We start from the raw sequence: 15306 nt of genomic DNA, 5'->3' as shown, positions 1-15306 counted from the left end.
ATCACGGTCTCCACGCTGCCATTCGGAAGCCACGCCAGTCTGCACCTAACACCTTGCTGGGCGCATGACAGGCTCTGGTAGGAATGAGTGACTCAACAGCAATGGCTTCCCCGGCCCCCTGCCTAGGACGTGGCATGGGTATTTCTCAAGGTTTGTGAGCCCCAAGGAACACTGGTGTGGGAGGAAGCAGCCCATCCCCAGAACATGGTAACCCCCACCCTAGGCTCTCTTAGGACCTCTTCTTTTCTTCTGCAGGACCTGATTCCCCAAGAGAGTTTTCTAAACTGGGCTCGTGGGTGTGTTCCCATAGGCTGTGCCTGGCTTAGAGTCCTATGCCTCCAGCCCTTCCCAGTGGGAATTCTCTCCTACCTCCTCTCAGTCCCTGCCTGAGGGCTGGTCAGTGGCAATCACGCTTGGGAGCAGGGCCAAGCCTTGCTCCCCTGGTAACCGTGGATTCGGGACACCATGCACTCTCTGGATAGAAGAAAAACTAATGGGCCTGAACTCTGTAGTGTTTGTTACCGGGCCCAAAAGGGATGTTTTGTGATGATGATCTATGATATAAACTCTGTTCAGAAAAGCTGGGAGCATGCACGCATGTGTGTGCGTGTGTTGCCAACAGCGGCTGCTTCCAAAAGCAATTCCTGGAAAAAGTTCCGTTTCTCCCCCAACTCCCTGATTCTGTGTTGACGGCCGATGAGTGCAGAAGAGCCCAAAGCAACAGAGATAAGACCTGTGGAGCAGCTCTCCCGTGTTCCAGAGAGAGGAATGGCATCTAAGAGCACCCAGCAAACGACTGAATTAAAAACCAAAAGGTGTACATCCTATGGCCCAGGCTTAGCAATGATTTGGGGGATGCTTTTTCTCCTTGTCCCCTCTCAGGGTGCTATTACCACCAATCTGGGGCCAGACAAATAAAATCAGGACTGAATGGACCCAAGGGACTGAGAACACTGCCTAGGCCTGGACCCTGTTCCACACAGCTCCCAGTCAGGGTGGAAAGCTCTGATTTTTGGAATCCTGGCTGCCCTCCCCACCCCATTTCTCCCTTCTTTGGAAGCAGCTGCCATCAGACTGGAGAGGCAGGTTACTTGGCAATGAGCACCCGAGCCTACCTTCCCAAACCAGATCACCTGACCAAAGGGGCCCCCAAATCCTGGTCTATCCCGGTGCTCTGCAGCCCCCAGAGCAGACACAGGGCCACTCTTCTGTCCCCTGAGCACCTGTGCCAGCTGGTCTCCCACTCCTATCTGGTTGGCCTGGGCCTCACCTGCCCCACAGATGTGACCGTGCCCCAGGGCATGCACAAGGTGGCTGGAAACCTGAGCCCTGCCTGCTTACCTGCTCTCCCAGGTGTTTTAGGCCCTTTGTCAGGAAGAGGGCTTCCCGAGCACTGCCACCCAGAAGCCCCCTGCCAACACCTCTGATGTCTTTTGTGAGGCCGTCCCCACCTTCCAGATCTCCCGACTAGCTGAATAGGAGTCGCAGGAAGGCCTGGGCCCCAGGAGGCAAGAGGAAAGCAGGAAGTGGCAGGAGGCCAGGTCCTGGGTTCAGGGCTGGCTCCCTCCACACCCCACATTACTGTTCTGGTTCTGTTTCCCTGACACAAGCTGGACAAAGCTAGACTCTGCATGGGGGCTGGCAGAGAAGATGAAAGCTGGGGGTGAAACGGCTTCAGGAAGATCCAAGAATAAATAAACATGAGAAAGAACATCATGGTTGCCAGGCCCTTCTGACACAGAGTGAGGGCTGAGCACGAAGGAGAAGCGCCTCTCGAAGGCATTCAGGTCACAGAACCTGAGAACATTAGGAGCCGATGGGGCTTCGGAGATTATTCAGGCCAACCCTCTCACTTCACAGAGTTGGAAAGAGAGAGGGGAAGGGGCTAGGTCACGGTCACCCAGAAGGTGAGCGGTACAGCCAGGCCAGACCAGGGCAGGGGAAACTCAAGAAGTCAATCCCAAATGCAGGCATGAAGTACTTTCATGTGAGTCACTGCTCCAGGGGTTGAAGAGATGGAAACATGAATGAAACCTGGTTCTCACTTTCAAGGAGTTTAAAATGCAGCCCACAGTTTTTTAAAAATTTAAAAGTAGACTACTTGCCGATACTAAAAATGTTCAGAGTCTCCAAAGGTAAAAGACAAGAACATTCTGAGTCATCCAACTCCCCAGAACTCCCTTAAAGTCAACCCTTTTGAACAGCTTCTCTCTCCCCCACCTTCCAGAAATTCTTTTGTTCATTATTAATTCTATTGCTCATTATCTTGGCATGAAGCTGCTTACTGCTCAGGTTTATCCAGAACCCAGGGGGCTGCACACTGGCTAGAAACTCCTGCCACATAAAGTGAGGAACGTGAGGGTCCACAGCACAGAGGACATTGGCTTTGAGGTCAGATGGACGTGGGTTCAAAGTCTGGTCCCTCAGTGACATGCAGGGAGAGCCAGGGACACAAGGTAAGCTGTCAAGCCTTGGCCGCCCCATCGGTAACGGTAATAAGAATATCTACTTGGGGGGGGTGGGCATCTGGGTGGCTCAGTCCATTAAGCGTCCTTCAGGGCAGGTCATGATCTTGTAGTTCGAGAGCTCAGAGTCCTGAGTCCCATATCAGGCTCTGCTGTCTGCATGAAGCCTGCTTCAGATCCTCTGTCCCTCTCTTTCTGCCCCTCCCCTGTTTGCTCTATCTCTCTCTCAAAAATAAATAAACATTAAAAAAAAAAAAAAGAATACCGCATCTACTTGGAAGTGGCCATCTGAGATTAGCAACACTGTGTATGAAGCACCTAGCATGTGGTTAGGGGTCATGATTAATACCATTTGTCCCTGAACTTGCCTGCTGCCTCCCTCCCAGCATAAGCATTTCAGCATCTGGTCCCAGTGGCACCCTCTGCTCTTAGTTCTACCACAGTCCATTTTCTCCCCGTTGCATTCCTTGCCTCATTTCCTACACCCTGCCTCCCGCCACCACACTCCCCTCCTTTTCTCTTCCATCTGAACTTTTGTAAACACATGCTTCACCGTGTGATAGTTGTTCTAAGCCTTACATTTGCTAATTCATCTAAGGCTCACGACAAGACAAGACAAAAGGTATGAGGTGGTTACTGTTTTTATCCCCATTACACGAGGCAGTAGACTGAGGCCCAGCAGTATTAAAGAACTCGTCTGAAGTCACATCACATGTAAGTGGTGCCACTGGGACTTGAGCCAGGCATTTGGGCTCCAGAATCCGTGTTGTCAACCAATACCCTCCAGGGCTCTCTCCAACACTTCCGCTCCCGCAGGCCGCAGGCTGGCAGGTAGGGAGCAAATGCGGGACTTACTGGGCCCAGGGAAAGACAGAAGAATCACACAGCGCCACAGAGACCAGTACCCGCGGCACACCCCAGCCCTGTGGGAGGTTAGGGAGCAAAAGCAGCCTGTTTCCTCTCTGGGGCCCCCGTGAAGACAATCCTGAAGAACCACTTATAGACGGCAACCGCTGACTTCAAAGATTCCAAGCACTGATTTCGGACTGCATGTGGGAACGAGGAGGGGTGACAGACTGGGGTCTTTGAAGAGCATCGGCTTCATCTTCCCTGCTCTCCACTGCCGGCTACACCCTTTCTCTAGGAGCTCCCAACTCCCTCTGAGGCTCTCATGAGCATCCCAGAGCAAGCTCTGCTGGGCAGGCAGAGGGGCTGGAGGGGGGAGGGGGGGGGCGGGCGGGCTCACAGGTGAGTGGCCTGGGCCGAGGCCTGCTCAGACAGAGGCCCCCTGTCAGCCCCCCGGCAAGGGGATCGAGGCCCTGTGGCTCGGCAGCTGTGAGCCACGCAGGAGGCTGGATGTCAGGCCACAGGCCGGCCCTCCACCCCCGCGGTGAGCGTGCCCCTTTCCCCTCGCCTGGGGCCCTGGGGCAGCTATTTTTAGCTCTTGACACCTGGGTATTTTGCAGCCGCAGGATGTCCGGTTTGGAGTCTCTTTCTGGGAATCCCACATGCGGCTGTTGTAAACAGCCCCACGCAGCGGTGGCCCGAGCTGGGAGCCGGTACCCCCCCCCTTCTGCTGTTTGAGATGAATCAAACAGGAAGCAGACGTAACCATGGCAGCGGCAGCTCGAGCTCCCTGGGGGTGGGAAAGCGTCCTTCCTGGCTCCTTGCCCCCCACCCCCAGCCCAGGTCCTCTATTCCACCCTGTGGCCTCTCCTCCTAGCTGGAGACCCACTGGACGCTGAGGCCGGGGGAGCTGCGCCATCCAAGTTGTGTGCAGCTGTCCCGAGACGGGCACTCTCTGGGGAGCCTCGCCGTCCTCTGGCAAAGAGAACCAGGGGCCCCTCCGAGCCCTGCCCACCTCCGGGAGCCTCCCAGACCACCACTCAGTCTCCCCTGCCTGTCCTGGGTAAAGGTGCAAAGGTGGGGGCAGAGCTATTCGCTCAGAGTGGCTGGACTCTGAGGGCCTGCATTCACTTCCGGTCACCCATAGGCTTCTCCTTACAGCCAGGCCTGCCCCCAGCACCTAGGGAATTCCTGAGCTGACGGGCTCCGGGAGTCTCAGCCCCCTGGTCAGACTGCCTTAGGGTTTCTTAGGTCCTGAAAGCCCTCAAAGACCAAGTTCCCACTTACCCTCACTCCCCTGCTCCAGCAGCTCCAATCCCTGAGATACGAGGTTCACCATGGTATCTAACCACCATCTTTCCTATCGTAAGCAAAACATCCTGAGCAGTCAAGATGGGGGCCCCATCTGTAATGTGGGGAGAGGAGTGGAGGTTCTGTCAGTTTCTGCCTTTGTCTGTCCCCTCCCCCAGCCCCTGCCGCCCCACTTAGACCAGCTGCTCCCTCCTAGCAGCCAGCCCCAGACAGTCTTTCTCAAGGGCCAGCGCTTGCCCCAACAGGAAGCACGGTCACCGCCCTGGGGCTGCCTCTCGGAGCCGCTCCTTCTCCCTCCGTGGTCTCATATGCGTTCCCTTGCCCTCCTTGTTGTTCCCGCCGTTTCTGGGCCTTCCTTGGCCAGATCCGGCCTCGTGTGTCCCCCACTCCTGCTTGGCCCCCGCTTCTGCCTCTGCCCAACTGCACATGAGCCAGGAGATGCGTCTTCCTTGGCTCCGCCCACCTATGCCACCCAGGAGGCCACTCAGCCCACTCCAGAGACTGCCAGGGGGAGGTTGAAGTTATAAGATTAATAAGATTAAGATCACTACTTATTTTCTAATTATAATTATTAACGAGTAAGGCCAGTGATGACCCACAACCGTGTACCAAATGCCTGCTGTGTGCTCGTCACCATGCTAAGCACCTTACTCATACTATCTCATTTGGTCCTCACAAAAACCCTGTATGGTAGGTACCCTTAGCAACCTCCTTTCACAAAGGAAGAAACTGAGGCGTGGCGTTTTTAAGAAACTTGCAGAGGCCACACAGCTCACGTAAGTGGGTTTCTGGGGCTCTAGGGCCTAAGCTTGTAACCATTACACGGGCACACAGGTCCACCACGTCCCCAGGTGGTGAGGGGCGGCCACCGAGGGGCCACAGGACACAGTGGGTCGCAGCATCTGAAGGCCTGGGCGTGACTCCCAGGGGCAGCGCGTTCCCACAGCGTGCTAGTATTCCACCCAGAAAACATCAACGGCAACAAAAATAAAAACAGAGATAATCATCTCTGCCTGTCCTGTGCCCTTCACATGCCTTTTGTTTCCAGGAGGCACTCCCAACCGTATCTTCAGTTCCTTTTTCATCTTGTGTTTTCCCTGTTTTTTTTTTTTTTTTAAATGTACACGTTACTATTTTATTGTTTCCTGTAAGCAGCCTCCGACAGGATACAACCAAACAAGCAAACCTCCTAGGGCTGCCATGCAGGGTCAAACGCTGTGTGAAGGCGCTCTGGAAGCCGTCGAGGGCTGTATAAAAGGCAGGTTGCAAAGCCAGAGCAAGTCACCCGTGGAGTGGCTACGTGGGAGTGAATTCCCTTGGGAGGAAAAGCTCTCTCTTTTTTCTCTCTCTCCCTCTCTCCCTCAGGCCTCATACACAGGCAGGGCGGTGGGCAGGGAGCAGACATGGAGGCACCCACCAGTGCTGGAACAGAGCACCCACCTTCAGGGCAGACTCCTGGGGACTAGGAACAGGGCGGAAGTCCATCGGTACCATTGGACCTGGGGCAGGGGAAAGCAGGGGCCACTGTGGAGCCCCTGGCCTGCTCCATGGCCTGGGGGCATCACGGATAGGAGCCCATGAATAGTGATAAGCTATGAATGCTGGCACTCATAGGGATCCCACGTTAATATTAATGACAGTTGAGTACCCAGAGATCTCCATCCCAGTTTTGCCTGTTATTTTGGGAAGATGGCACAGGTCTATCGGGCCATGATTCTCCCAATGACATGATTCCCTTCTGCGGCCAGGGCTGCCCTTGGGATTTGGTCGGCCGGGGTTTTTCCCGATCACAAATCCAGCCAGGGTGCTTTACACAGCCTTCAGGGAACTCCATAGCCAGATGCATGGTCCTGAGTACTGATTTGGACAGACCAGCTGTGAAGGACAATTTCTGGCCAACTGGGAATTTGGTGCGATGAAAATTCACTGTAGTGGGAGGTGGAGATCACAGACTGAAAAACCGGCATATGCAGCATAATCTCATTTTCATAGAAAATATGACATATAAAGGCACATCAGGAAACAGGGAGGTATGAAGAGGTATTGTGGCAGTGGTCTCTGACTGCTGGGACTGGGATGTTTTTCAGTTTAAAAATTTTTGCTTGTCTGTATTTTTTGACCACCTGCGATGCACAAGAACTGCCTCTATAATAATAAAACCGAATGTATATGTACAGGTACACACCCAAGTATAAAGATGTCACAGCCAATGGGGAGCAAAGTCAAGGTTCAACTTCTGCTTCCCATGAGAACCAGGACAGCAGGCTTTCATGGACTCGACGCAGTGTATTCTCGGACCCTGTGATCGCTGAGGTTCTGCATTATTTACAGCTTAGCATCCCCTGCCTCTCCTGAATCACACAGAAGGCCCAGCACAGGGCTGGGCACCAAGTCAGGACTTACTTAATGAATGCCTGTAGGCTGAATAATGATCATTTCCTGAAAGAAATGCCTCCTGCCTCTTCCAGGGCCACAGTGCTGGGAATACTCACTGCTGACATCACTGACCTTCCCACCCCTCCCCTGCCTCATGTTCGTCTTAAGAGCTGCCAGGGAGGGGCTAAAATAAAGGTCACTCCAGCAGACGCGGCCAAGGTATTCCACATCAGGGCCATCAGGGCGGTCCCATCCCAGACCCTTCCCAGTGCCAGCTGGCGACGAGACCCTTGGGTCCTCTGGCATCCTGCCTCACTGGGGGAGCCTCGGGGCAGTGGAGTGAAAGAGAGAAGAAGGGGTCCACCCTGTGACTTCTGGCTATAGACTCCTGCTACCCCAGGCCCTTATGGGTGGAGGAATCTGGAAGAGTGAATTTGGCCTGGTTTTTTCTGTGAACTGGGGCTGGGCCCAGTTTCTGTTCTTCATGTCTTTAACATTCCCTATCCCTGACCTTCAAAACTATGAACAATAACATTAATAATAATGATGAATATTCTGTGTGCACTGGCTTCATACCAGGCATGGCACTAACAATATTTATCTTAATCTTCATAACAACTCCATGAGGTCGAAACCATTACTAACCTTCACATTACAGAGATGGAGAAACTGAGGCACAGAGAGCCAAGTGCCTGCCCAAGGTTACACTTAGCTGTTTGCAGGAAAAATAGGGACTCTGCCAAGGTCATCCCATTGCTCCCTCTGCGCCCTTACTGGAAGGCTCTTCTGCCGGGCTTTGCAATGGGCACAGGAGGGTCCCAGGTGAGAATTCACATCTGTGGGGGGCTTTAGAATCCACCAAGTGTTTACATGTGCATCTGAGAAAATTCCCACTTGGAAGACTAGGAAGTGAAGGCTTAGGGGCCTTCACAGCCTTGCACAAGGTTCCACAGCATCTGGAATTAAACCCAGGTCTTTGGCCTCAGAATGGTACACTTCTTGCCCCTAGATCAGACAATCCCGCTCTCCAGACGGCCCGGCCGGTCTGGAAGAGAGAAGCACGTCCCTCGCACCAAGGAGATGCAGCCTGCACTCAGCCCCTCGCCCGGTGGGGGTGGGGGAGGGGGGTGCTGTGCCAGCACCTCATCAGCGTCTCCACCGTGACTCACTCCTGGGACCCAGGGGAAACACAGCCCTGTGCGGCGGGCAAACACTGCCTGCCTCCTGCCCCGCCTCCAGCTCCCCGCCTCCACATTTGCTAACCGAAACCCGGCTGCTGCTATTTTTAACCCTCCAGCTCCCCCCCTGCCTGGGGCTCCCCCCTTCACCCCACCCCCACCCCCTGCCCCAACCGGGTGCCACCAGCCTGTCATTCTGAGAGCAGTTCTATAACCTGAACGCCCCGACGGGTGCAGCGGATGCCCGGCAGGTTTGTGGGGCAAGCAAAACAAGACGGTTACAGCCCAGTTGCCGAATTCCCCCACCCCGGACTCTTTCCGAACCTGTGGCTCCCAGCCTGCCCCGCCTCTCCCGGCCTTCCTGGGAGCTGGGGGCGGCAGGAATGGGACTTCCTGGGCTGGGAGTGACAGCAGGAGCCAGAGCTGGGCTCCTGGGAATGGGCTCTGAAGTGAGCTGAGCTGTACTCCTGAGAGGGGAGAGGGTAGCCCTGGTTCTTCCCAGGGCAGAGGCTCTTCCTGAAGGCCCAACATCTCTGACCACCAGGGTTTCTAATCCCTGCAGGCTGGGGGCGGGGAGGGGGGGGAGGAGAAGGAAGTGGGGAGGTGGCAGGGTGGGAATGGCGTGCCTCGCCCTGGGCCCTCCTTACTAAAAGTCCTCTCCCCATCCTGCTGTGGGGGTTATGGAGGGGCCTGGGTTAAGCCTGAGAGGGAAGGCCTGGGAGGCTCAAGGAGTCCACGGGGTCTGTGCACTGAGCAGCCTGAAGGAGGCCCAGAGTAGAATGCCAACAGAGGCCGCAGGGGGAAGGGGCGGGAAGGGGCTCTGCTCTTACTTGGGGGCTCCTCTAACACTAGGTCTCTAAGGAAAGGGCTGTACCTCCCTGCAGCCTCAGCTCCTAGGTCCACCAGGGAACACCCCCACTTTCTCCCTTCCCCCACAGAACAGTGTGGAGGTGAGAAGGTCTGAGGTTCCTGGATGTGAAAGTTAGCCTCCTGGGAGGGGGGTGGGGTAGGACCTGCAGGGGGACTAGCTGGTGTCTGCCCCCTGGGCTGAGAGTCTCATCCAGCTTAGGGAGCAGATGCCAAGGGCCCAGGAGAGGCTCTGGGGCACCTGGCCACAGGACTCGTTCACGCCTTCTCTCCTGTCTGCACCCCTGATTGTCCAGCCTCAGCCCTCTCTCTTGCTCTGTCCTCTCTGATGCCTGCACCCCAGAGCTTCTCTCTGATCTATCCTCCCTTCCAGGGCCTGGTCCTCTCTAAGTCTTGACCTTCTCCCTCCACAGTGACTCCTAAGCCAGGCAAATAAATCCCAGCGGCTACCGAGGCAGCCAGGCTAGACCCAGAGAGGAGGGACTTGGCACGGGAGTTCCCAGGTGGGGAGGTGGGGAGGAAGGGGACGAGGCCGGAGGAAGGCAGGCTGGTGTCAGGAATGGGGTGGTGCTTGAGAGCTCCTGGGGAGACGGTGCCGCCTTCCCAACACCCAACACTTACAGAGGGCCCTGGCCTCTGCCCCACGGAGGGAAAAGGCTGTTCCTCGGAGCAGCGGAGCAGCCTCGATCTCGGCCCTGTCCAGCTTCCCCTCCTCCTCTCCCCCTCGGCCAACCTCTGGGGGCTGCTTGGGGAGCAGAGACCCTGCTGCCCTCTATGCCGGGGAAACAGGCTTCAGCCCTGAGCCAACGCTCAGTCCAGGTCCCCCACCTGGATCCAGGCAGTTCCCCAGCATTGCTCAGAAGCTCTGAGGGCCCTCTTCTAGTCTGGGGAGGTGAGAGAAGACATTGATATGTCACCTTCTCAGGCCTCTCCGGGCCACCCTGTCTAAGGACGTCCCACCTTGTTATTGTCTATTGCTGCACTCAGTTCATTTCCTTCTTAGGGCTTATCACAGTGTATAACTAGATATATACACTCATTTCTTTACTTGCTTACTTGTTACTGTCTGTCTCCTCCACTAAAGTGGAAGTTCCCTGAGGTCAGACGCTCAGGCCTATGTGTTTACTGCATCTCAGTGCCCAGTACCTGGCACCCAGCAAGGCGAGTAAGCCTCCCGATGAATGGATGAATAGCTGAATGACTGGCTCAGTAAATGGGGCCTCCTGGCTGCCAACATCACCTTTATGGTAGATGCTCAACAGTTCCAGGATTTCGTCAGGGAGGAGAAAGCAGGATGTAACAAAAAGAGAAAGGTCAGGAAGCCTAGAACCCGGGGCGGCAGCGGGGGCGGGGGGGGGGGGGTTGTCAAAGCCCAGTTAGCGTCCACATCAGCCCCATCTGGCCCACTGCATCATGCCAAGCGTGGATGTGCGCACACATGCACAGAGAGGATGCAGGGATAAGTCCTGGACTGGTCTCGAAAGGCTTGAGTTTTGTCCTAGATCTTCCCCTTCATAGCCCCGTGTCCTTGGACAAACCACATACCTTTCTGGGTCCCAGCTTCCTCAAAAGAAAAAATGGGAAGGTTAGCCCTGATCAATGGTCCTCAAACACAGCTTTGCAGTAGAATCACCTGAAGCACATGCTAAAATCCAGATTCCTAGGCCCCAACCCTGCAGATTCTGGGCTGGTCTAGAATGGGGCCTCAGGAACTTTTTTTAACATCCTCCCTGGTGACTGAAGCAAATGGTTCAGGAACTTGCATTTGAGGACCACGGATGAGATCGTGCTTTTCAGCAAACATCTGGACTTCTACTAAAAAGCCGCGCTTACACCGGTATACGTTCCCCCAAAACATGTCCATATTCCCACACAGAGCCACAAATTGCAAAGGTGCACAACTATACAGATGACATACGTCTGTACCACACGTGTGCGTACTCCCAAAACACCCAACAGAGAGCCACCACATGGATCCCAAACTGCCACGGTACCACCATATGTACATACCCAGCCCAGGGGCACACGAACAGACCCCCACCACACACCCGGCGTGTGCACACACACCCGTCACATGTTGACCCACGCTACACAGACACTATCCTGAACTTATTTTCCCCTCTGGGAACCGGTCCAGGACCAAAGGAGCTATGCTCTGCCGATGAAAACATCCCTCCCGCCTCTGCTGCCCCCACCCTCACCCCTTGCTCCAGGCAGCAGGCTGTTCACCTTCCCCTTGTAGAGGGAGGGCTGCTGGAAGAGGACAGTGGAGAGATGGAATGAGGGGAGGTTCTGAGCCCTCCCCCAAGTCCAGCAGCCCCTCCTCATCCCTGCCCTCCCCCTGCAAGAGATGCAAAAGGACCTACACCCAGCTACCACCCCTATCGGTGCTCACTCAGCCTACTCACCTAGATTCCCAGGTCCCGGTTCTTGGAAGCCAAAAGGGCTAGGGAGGTGGCCCGATCTGGGGACTCCTCCTAACACTTAGGCTTCTAAGGAAAGGGCTGTCTGGGGGCACCTTCCTGCAGTCTGAAGGCCCGGGTCCCCCGGGAAGGTTACCACAGAAACAGGGGGGAAATATCACAGGGAAACACAATACCCGGCAGGGTCACCTGCTGACCAGGCTTCCTGCTGTGTTGCCCACCACTATCACCACCCCCCCCCCCCCAACACACACACACACACCATCTCATTGCCCTCATGGCCTCCTTCTCTGGCCTCAGCTTGGGCCTCCTCACCAATGCTCTCCTTCCTGTCTCCCCTGGGTTAGGGGAAGCAGCCTTATACAGAAAGTCTGCCCCTCTGTGGTTCTGAACACCACCAGGGATGGCCCAGAGCTGAGCCCCCTACTCCTAATCCTACCAACGCCCCCACCACAGGAAATCAAAGCTTCCTGCCCCAGAGGAAGTGCCCCATCTAGTGAACAAATCCAACATACACAAATGCACAGTCCTGGACAGATGCCCTCCTCCCAGCTCTCAGGCCTTACTCTGGCCGTGCTTCTAGCAATAGCTCATATGTCAATATAGGCCCCAGTCTCAAGTATGACTAAGAACACGCCAGGGCCAACGTGTGAGAGGTGGGCATGGGCAGGACCTAAGCCAGGCCAGGGGTGGGGAAGGCCAGGAGAATGGGCACCAGCACAGTTAGGCAAGGTCTAGTTCCAGCCCCACTCAGCCTACCATTCCCTGGCTGGGTGACCCTAGGCCTCGCCTTCGCTGATCTTCCCCCGGGCCCCTGCCAACTTCAGAATTACCCAGCTCTTAATGAGAGGCCAGGAGGAAGAAGACAAAGAGGAGGTTGGGGGTTACACCAGCTTCTGCCTTCCTGGTCCCTGACAAGCGTGCCTACAGCTATACGAGGGTCCCCACTCCCCACCCCCGTCACACAGGAGTTTCTCATTCCCAAGCGTTTTCAGTGAGGATGGGGGAGAGGATGGAGAAAGGCCAAGTCCCAACTCTCACTCCCAGAAGCCACCAGGGATGAAAGCTGGGGTCCACCCGGCTGCCTGAAGAAAGTTGGGGGTGGCATAATGGCCCCCGCACTGGATGCCAATCCACTTCCTTAGGGTCAGCCTCTCCTGCTCTGTGCTCTGGGAAGCGCACCTGAAATTTTGTCTTCATTTTACTAACGGGGAAACTAAGCTTCAGTGTCAAAGCAGAGCGATCAGTTTAGAGTCTTGGGAGGGTCAATGCAAGACCTGAATGCAATCTTGCCAGACTCGGGATCCCAGCCGAAGACCAAGTGGCCAGAGAGACACGGGCCCAGAGACTGAAGCTAAGAACACAGAGGCCTCAGAAGAACACTGCCCCAAGGCCATTCTAGATGTAACACCAAGAGGCCACACTGAGCCTGTCTCTCCCGGGGCCGGGGCCGTGAGGAACATCAGAGGACTAAAGGCAAGGGAGGAGCCGCAGCGGGTCCAGACCTGGTCTCAGTCCAGGTTCACTGGGTACAACACAGCAGGACTGCTTCGTGCCTCAGTTTCCCTCAGAAGTGACTCCAGAGAAGAAGAAAATTACTTATTTACTGAGGTGGGTGGAGAGAACAGACCAGACAGTGAGGAGGATGAGATGATAAGCAATGAGGAGCTAGGAGTGGCTTGCGGAAGCCAGAGAAGGGGCTCAGCAAGTGCAAGGGGGTCGGTGCAAGGAGAGAAGAGTGTGTGGCGGCCAAAGCACTTTAGGGACCTGGCCTATGGGGTCCTTAGTGGGGAGATATGGCCTGCCAAAGTACCCCATTAGTGGGGAGGGAACTGAGTCACAGTCCCCTTTCTTTCAGCCCAGTGGCTGGGCAATGGTCTTGAGGAAGGTCCCCGTGGGTCCTGGTGCAAGTTCTGGGAACAGGCTGATGAGTCCAGATGTCGAGTCCCCAGCAGGGCCACTGAGGGCCAATGCCTCATTCTCAACCTAAAAACTGGCAGGCGGAGCTGGGCCTCAAGCAGATGTTGAATGTGGGTGTGGGATGGGATGGGCAGCAGCAAGACAGCCAGTGTCCAGATGCAGCGGGAGGCCTCCGTGTACGCAGGACAGCCAGCAGAGACGGGAATGGCCGGGGAGTTGGTGGGAGGGGCAGCAGTGGCTGGGGAGGTCATATCCAAACAGGCAGCCAGAGAGAAGGAAATGGGGCTGGGGGAACTGGGTGGCCTGTAGGCTCCAGAGGGCTCTCTCCTAGCCACGGGCCTAGAAATTCTGGGAGTCAGAGCCCAGCCCAGCTGCCAGATTTGCCCCCTGCTCACACTCCCTAGCACCAACAGACCCCAAGCCTGGCGGGGGGGGGCGCGCACATCCTGTCCCCCACCCCTCAGTACACAGTCTGCGGTCCCCACCTTCCCGCACCGCTGCCCGCACCTCAGCAGCTCACTTGGGCACAGGTGTCTCTTCGCCCTGATGGGTGAGCAAGGGTGGGGGGCGGTGCTCAGCGAAACCTCACAGTCTCGGACCCTCCCTCCCGGGGATCACTCCCCCCCCCCACCCCCGCCAATCCGCCGCGGAGGGGTCGGAGTACGGCCCTCCACGGACCCGCGGAATGGGGGCGCTGATGTCCAGCGCCCCTAGTCCGGCCCCAACTCAGCGGGTCCTGCCCTTTGCCCTCCCGCTTCCAAACCTTCCGCCCCGGAGCACCGCCCCCTCCCGGGGCCGCGGCGGCCGTCCCTCCCTCCCGGTCCACCGGTCGGTCCTCCCCGGGCTTGGGGGTGATGGGACGCCGGGCCTGCGCGCCAGCGGCCCGGGGCCTCCAACTCCCTCCCTCGGGCCTGTCGCTGCCCCGGGGCGGGCGGATGTGGGCGCCCCGCGGGAGGCCCGAGCCCTCCGGGCCCGGAACCGGCCCCGGCCGGGGGCCTGCCAGAGCCCCGCGGAGCCGGGCGGGGCGGGCGCGGTCGGGGGGCGCACTCCAGGCCGGGCCCGCGGGCCGCGCGGAGCCGGAGCCGAGCCCGAGCCCGGGCGGGCGGCGCTGGGTGCCGCGCGCAGGGCGGGGCGGGCGGGGCGGGGGGCGGCAGCCCAGTACTCACCAGCGCCGGGGCTGTGCATCCAGGGGCCGGGGCCCTCAGAGCCGGGGGCTCATGGCGGGGCGGGGGGCTGGGGCGCCGGCCTCACATCCCCCCAGTCGCCGGCGGCTGCAGAGCGACTGAGAGACGGCGAGAGGAAGGGAGGGGGCCGGGAGGGGGAGGGCCCTGGCAGCCCGGCCGGCCGGGTAGGATGACAATGGAAGGAAATGCTTTATCTGAGTCTGAGAGCGGGCCAAGGGGGAGGGGAGGGAGGGGGCAGGCGCTCGCGGCCCGGGGACACACCACCCCGGCAGACACTGCCCGGCGCGGCGCACGGGCGGCGGGCGGACACACCGCGCGGCCCTGGAGGCAGCGCCGAACCCGGAACGCGGGACGCGGCCCCTACCCGCGCGCGGCCGCCGCGCTGCAGCCCAGCCCCAGGCGCGGCGCGCCGACCCGCGCACAATTCCCGGAAACCCAGATACCTGAGCGCACGCAGCCTTGCATACACAGCGTACACGAGCGCACAGTCCTGTTTACACAGGGCAGAATCATTCGCACAGACACACTTCTGGGAGGGACCCCCGCGCTCGCAAGTGCGTGCACGTACAGCCCACCAGCAAACAGCCGCACACAGAGACAGTGGGACGCTCGTGGACTCCCAAGTCCCGGGCAAGGAATCCCAGACGGACACCACCACCCGCCCCCCCCCCCCCCGTCCCCCATACCCCTCCCCAACACGACTTGCCTGAGGAAAGTTCCAGGATCTGATTTGAAT

The 15306-nt window shown here is 57.5% G+C and overlaps 1 protein-coding gene across 7 annotated transcripts in view; it reads right to left on the bottom strand.

Annotated features, from left to right (window-relative positions):
• HDAC7 (histone deacetylase 7) overlaps window positions 1–15098 on the bottom strand; it is a 36408-nt gene extending 21310 nt beyond the window's left edge. For 2 of the 7 annotated variants that reach the window (XM_086713573.1, XM_086713578.1), the window contains exon 1: window positions 15014–15032. Coding sequence is in view for 4 of the 7 variants with exons in the window: in XM_086713575.1 (XP_086569701.1) it covers window positions 15014–15083 (70 nt within the window). In the remaining 3 variants the exon portion in view is untranslated. Of the gene's footprint in view, window positions 1–4598; window positions 4709–13871; window positions 13890–14552; window positions 14809–15013 lie in introns of those variants that run through there. The other 5 variants (XM_086713575.1, XM_086713577.1, XM_086713576.1 and 2 more) reach the window with 5 other exon arrangements.
• Between the last annotated feature and the right edge of the window lie 208 nt (window positions 15099–15306).

This window comes from Puma concolor, chromosome B4 (assembly GCF_028749965.1).
Source record: "Puma concolor isolate L17-30 chromosome B4, mPumCon1.1.hap2, whole genome shotgun sequence".
NCBI lineage: Eukaryota > Metazoa > Chordata > Mammalia > Carnivora > Felidae > Puma > Puma concolor.
The sequence above is the reverse complement of the archived record's forward strand: the minus strand, read 5'-3'. Positions and strand labels throughout refer to the sequence as shown.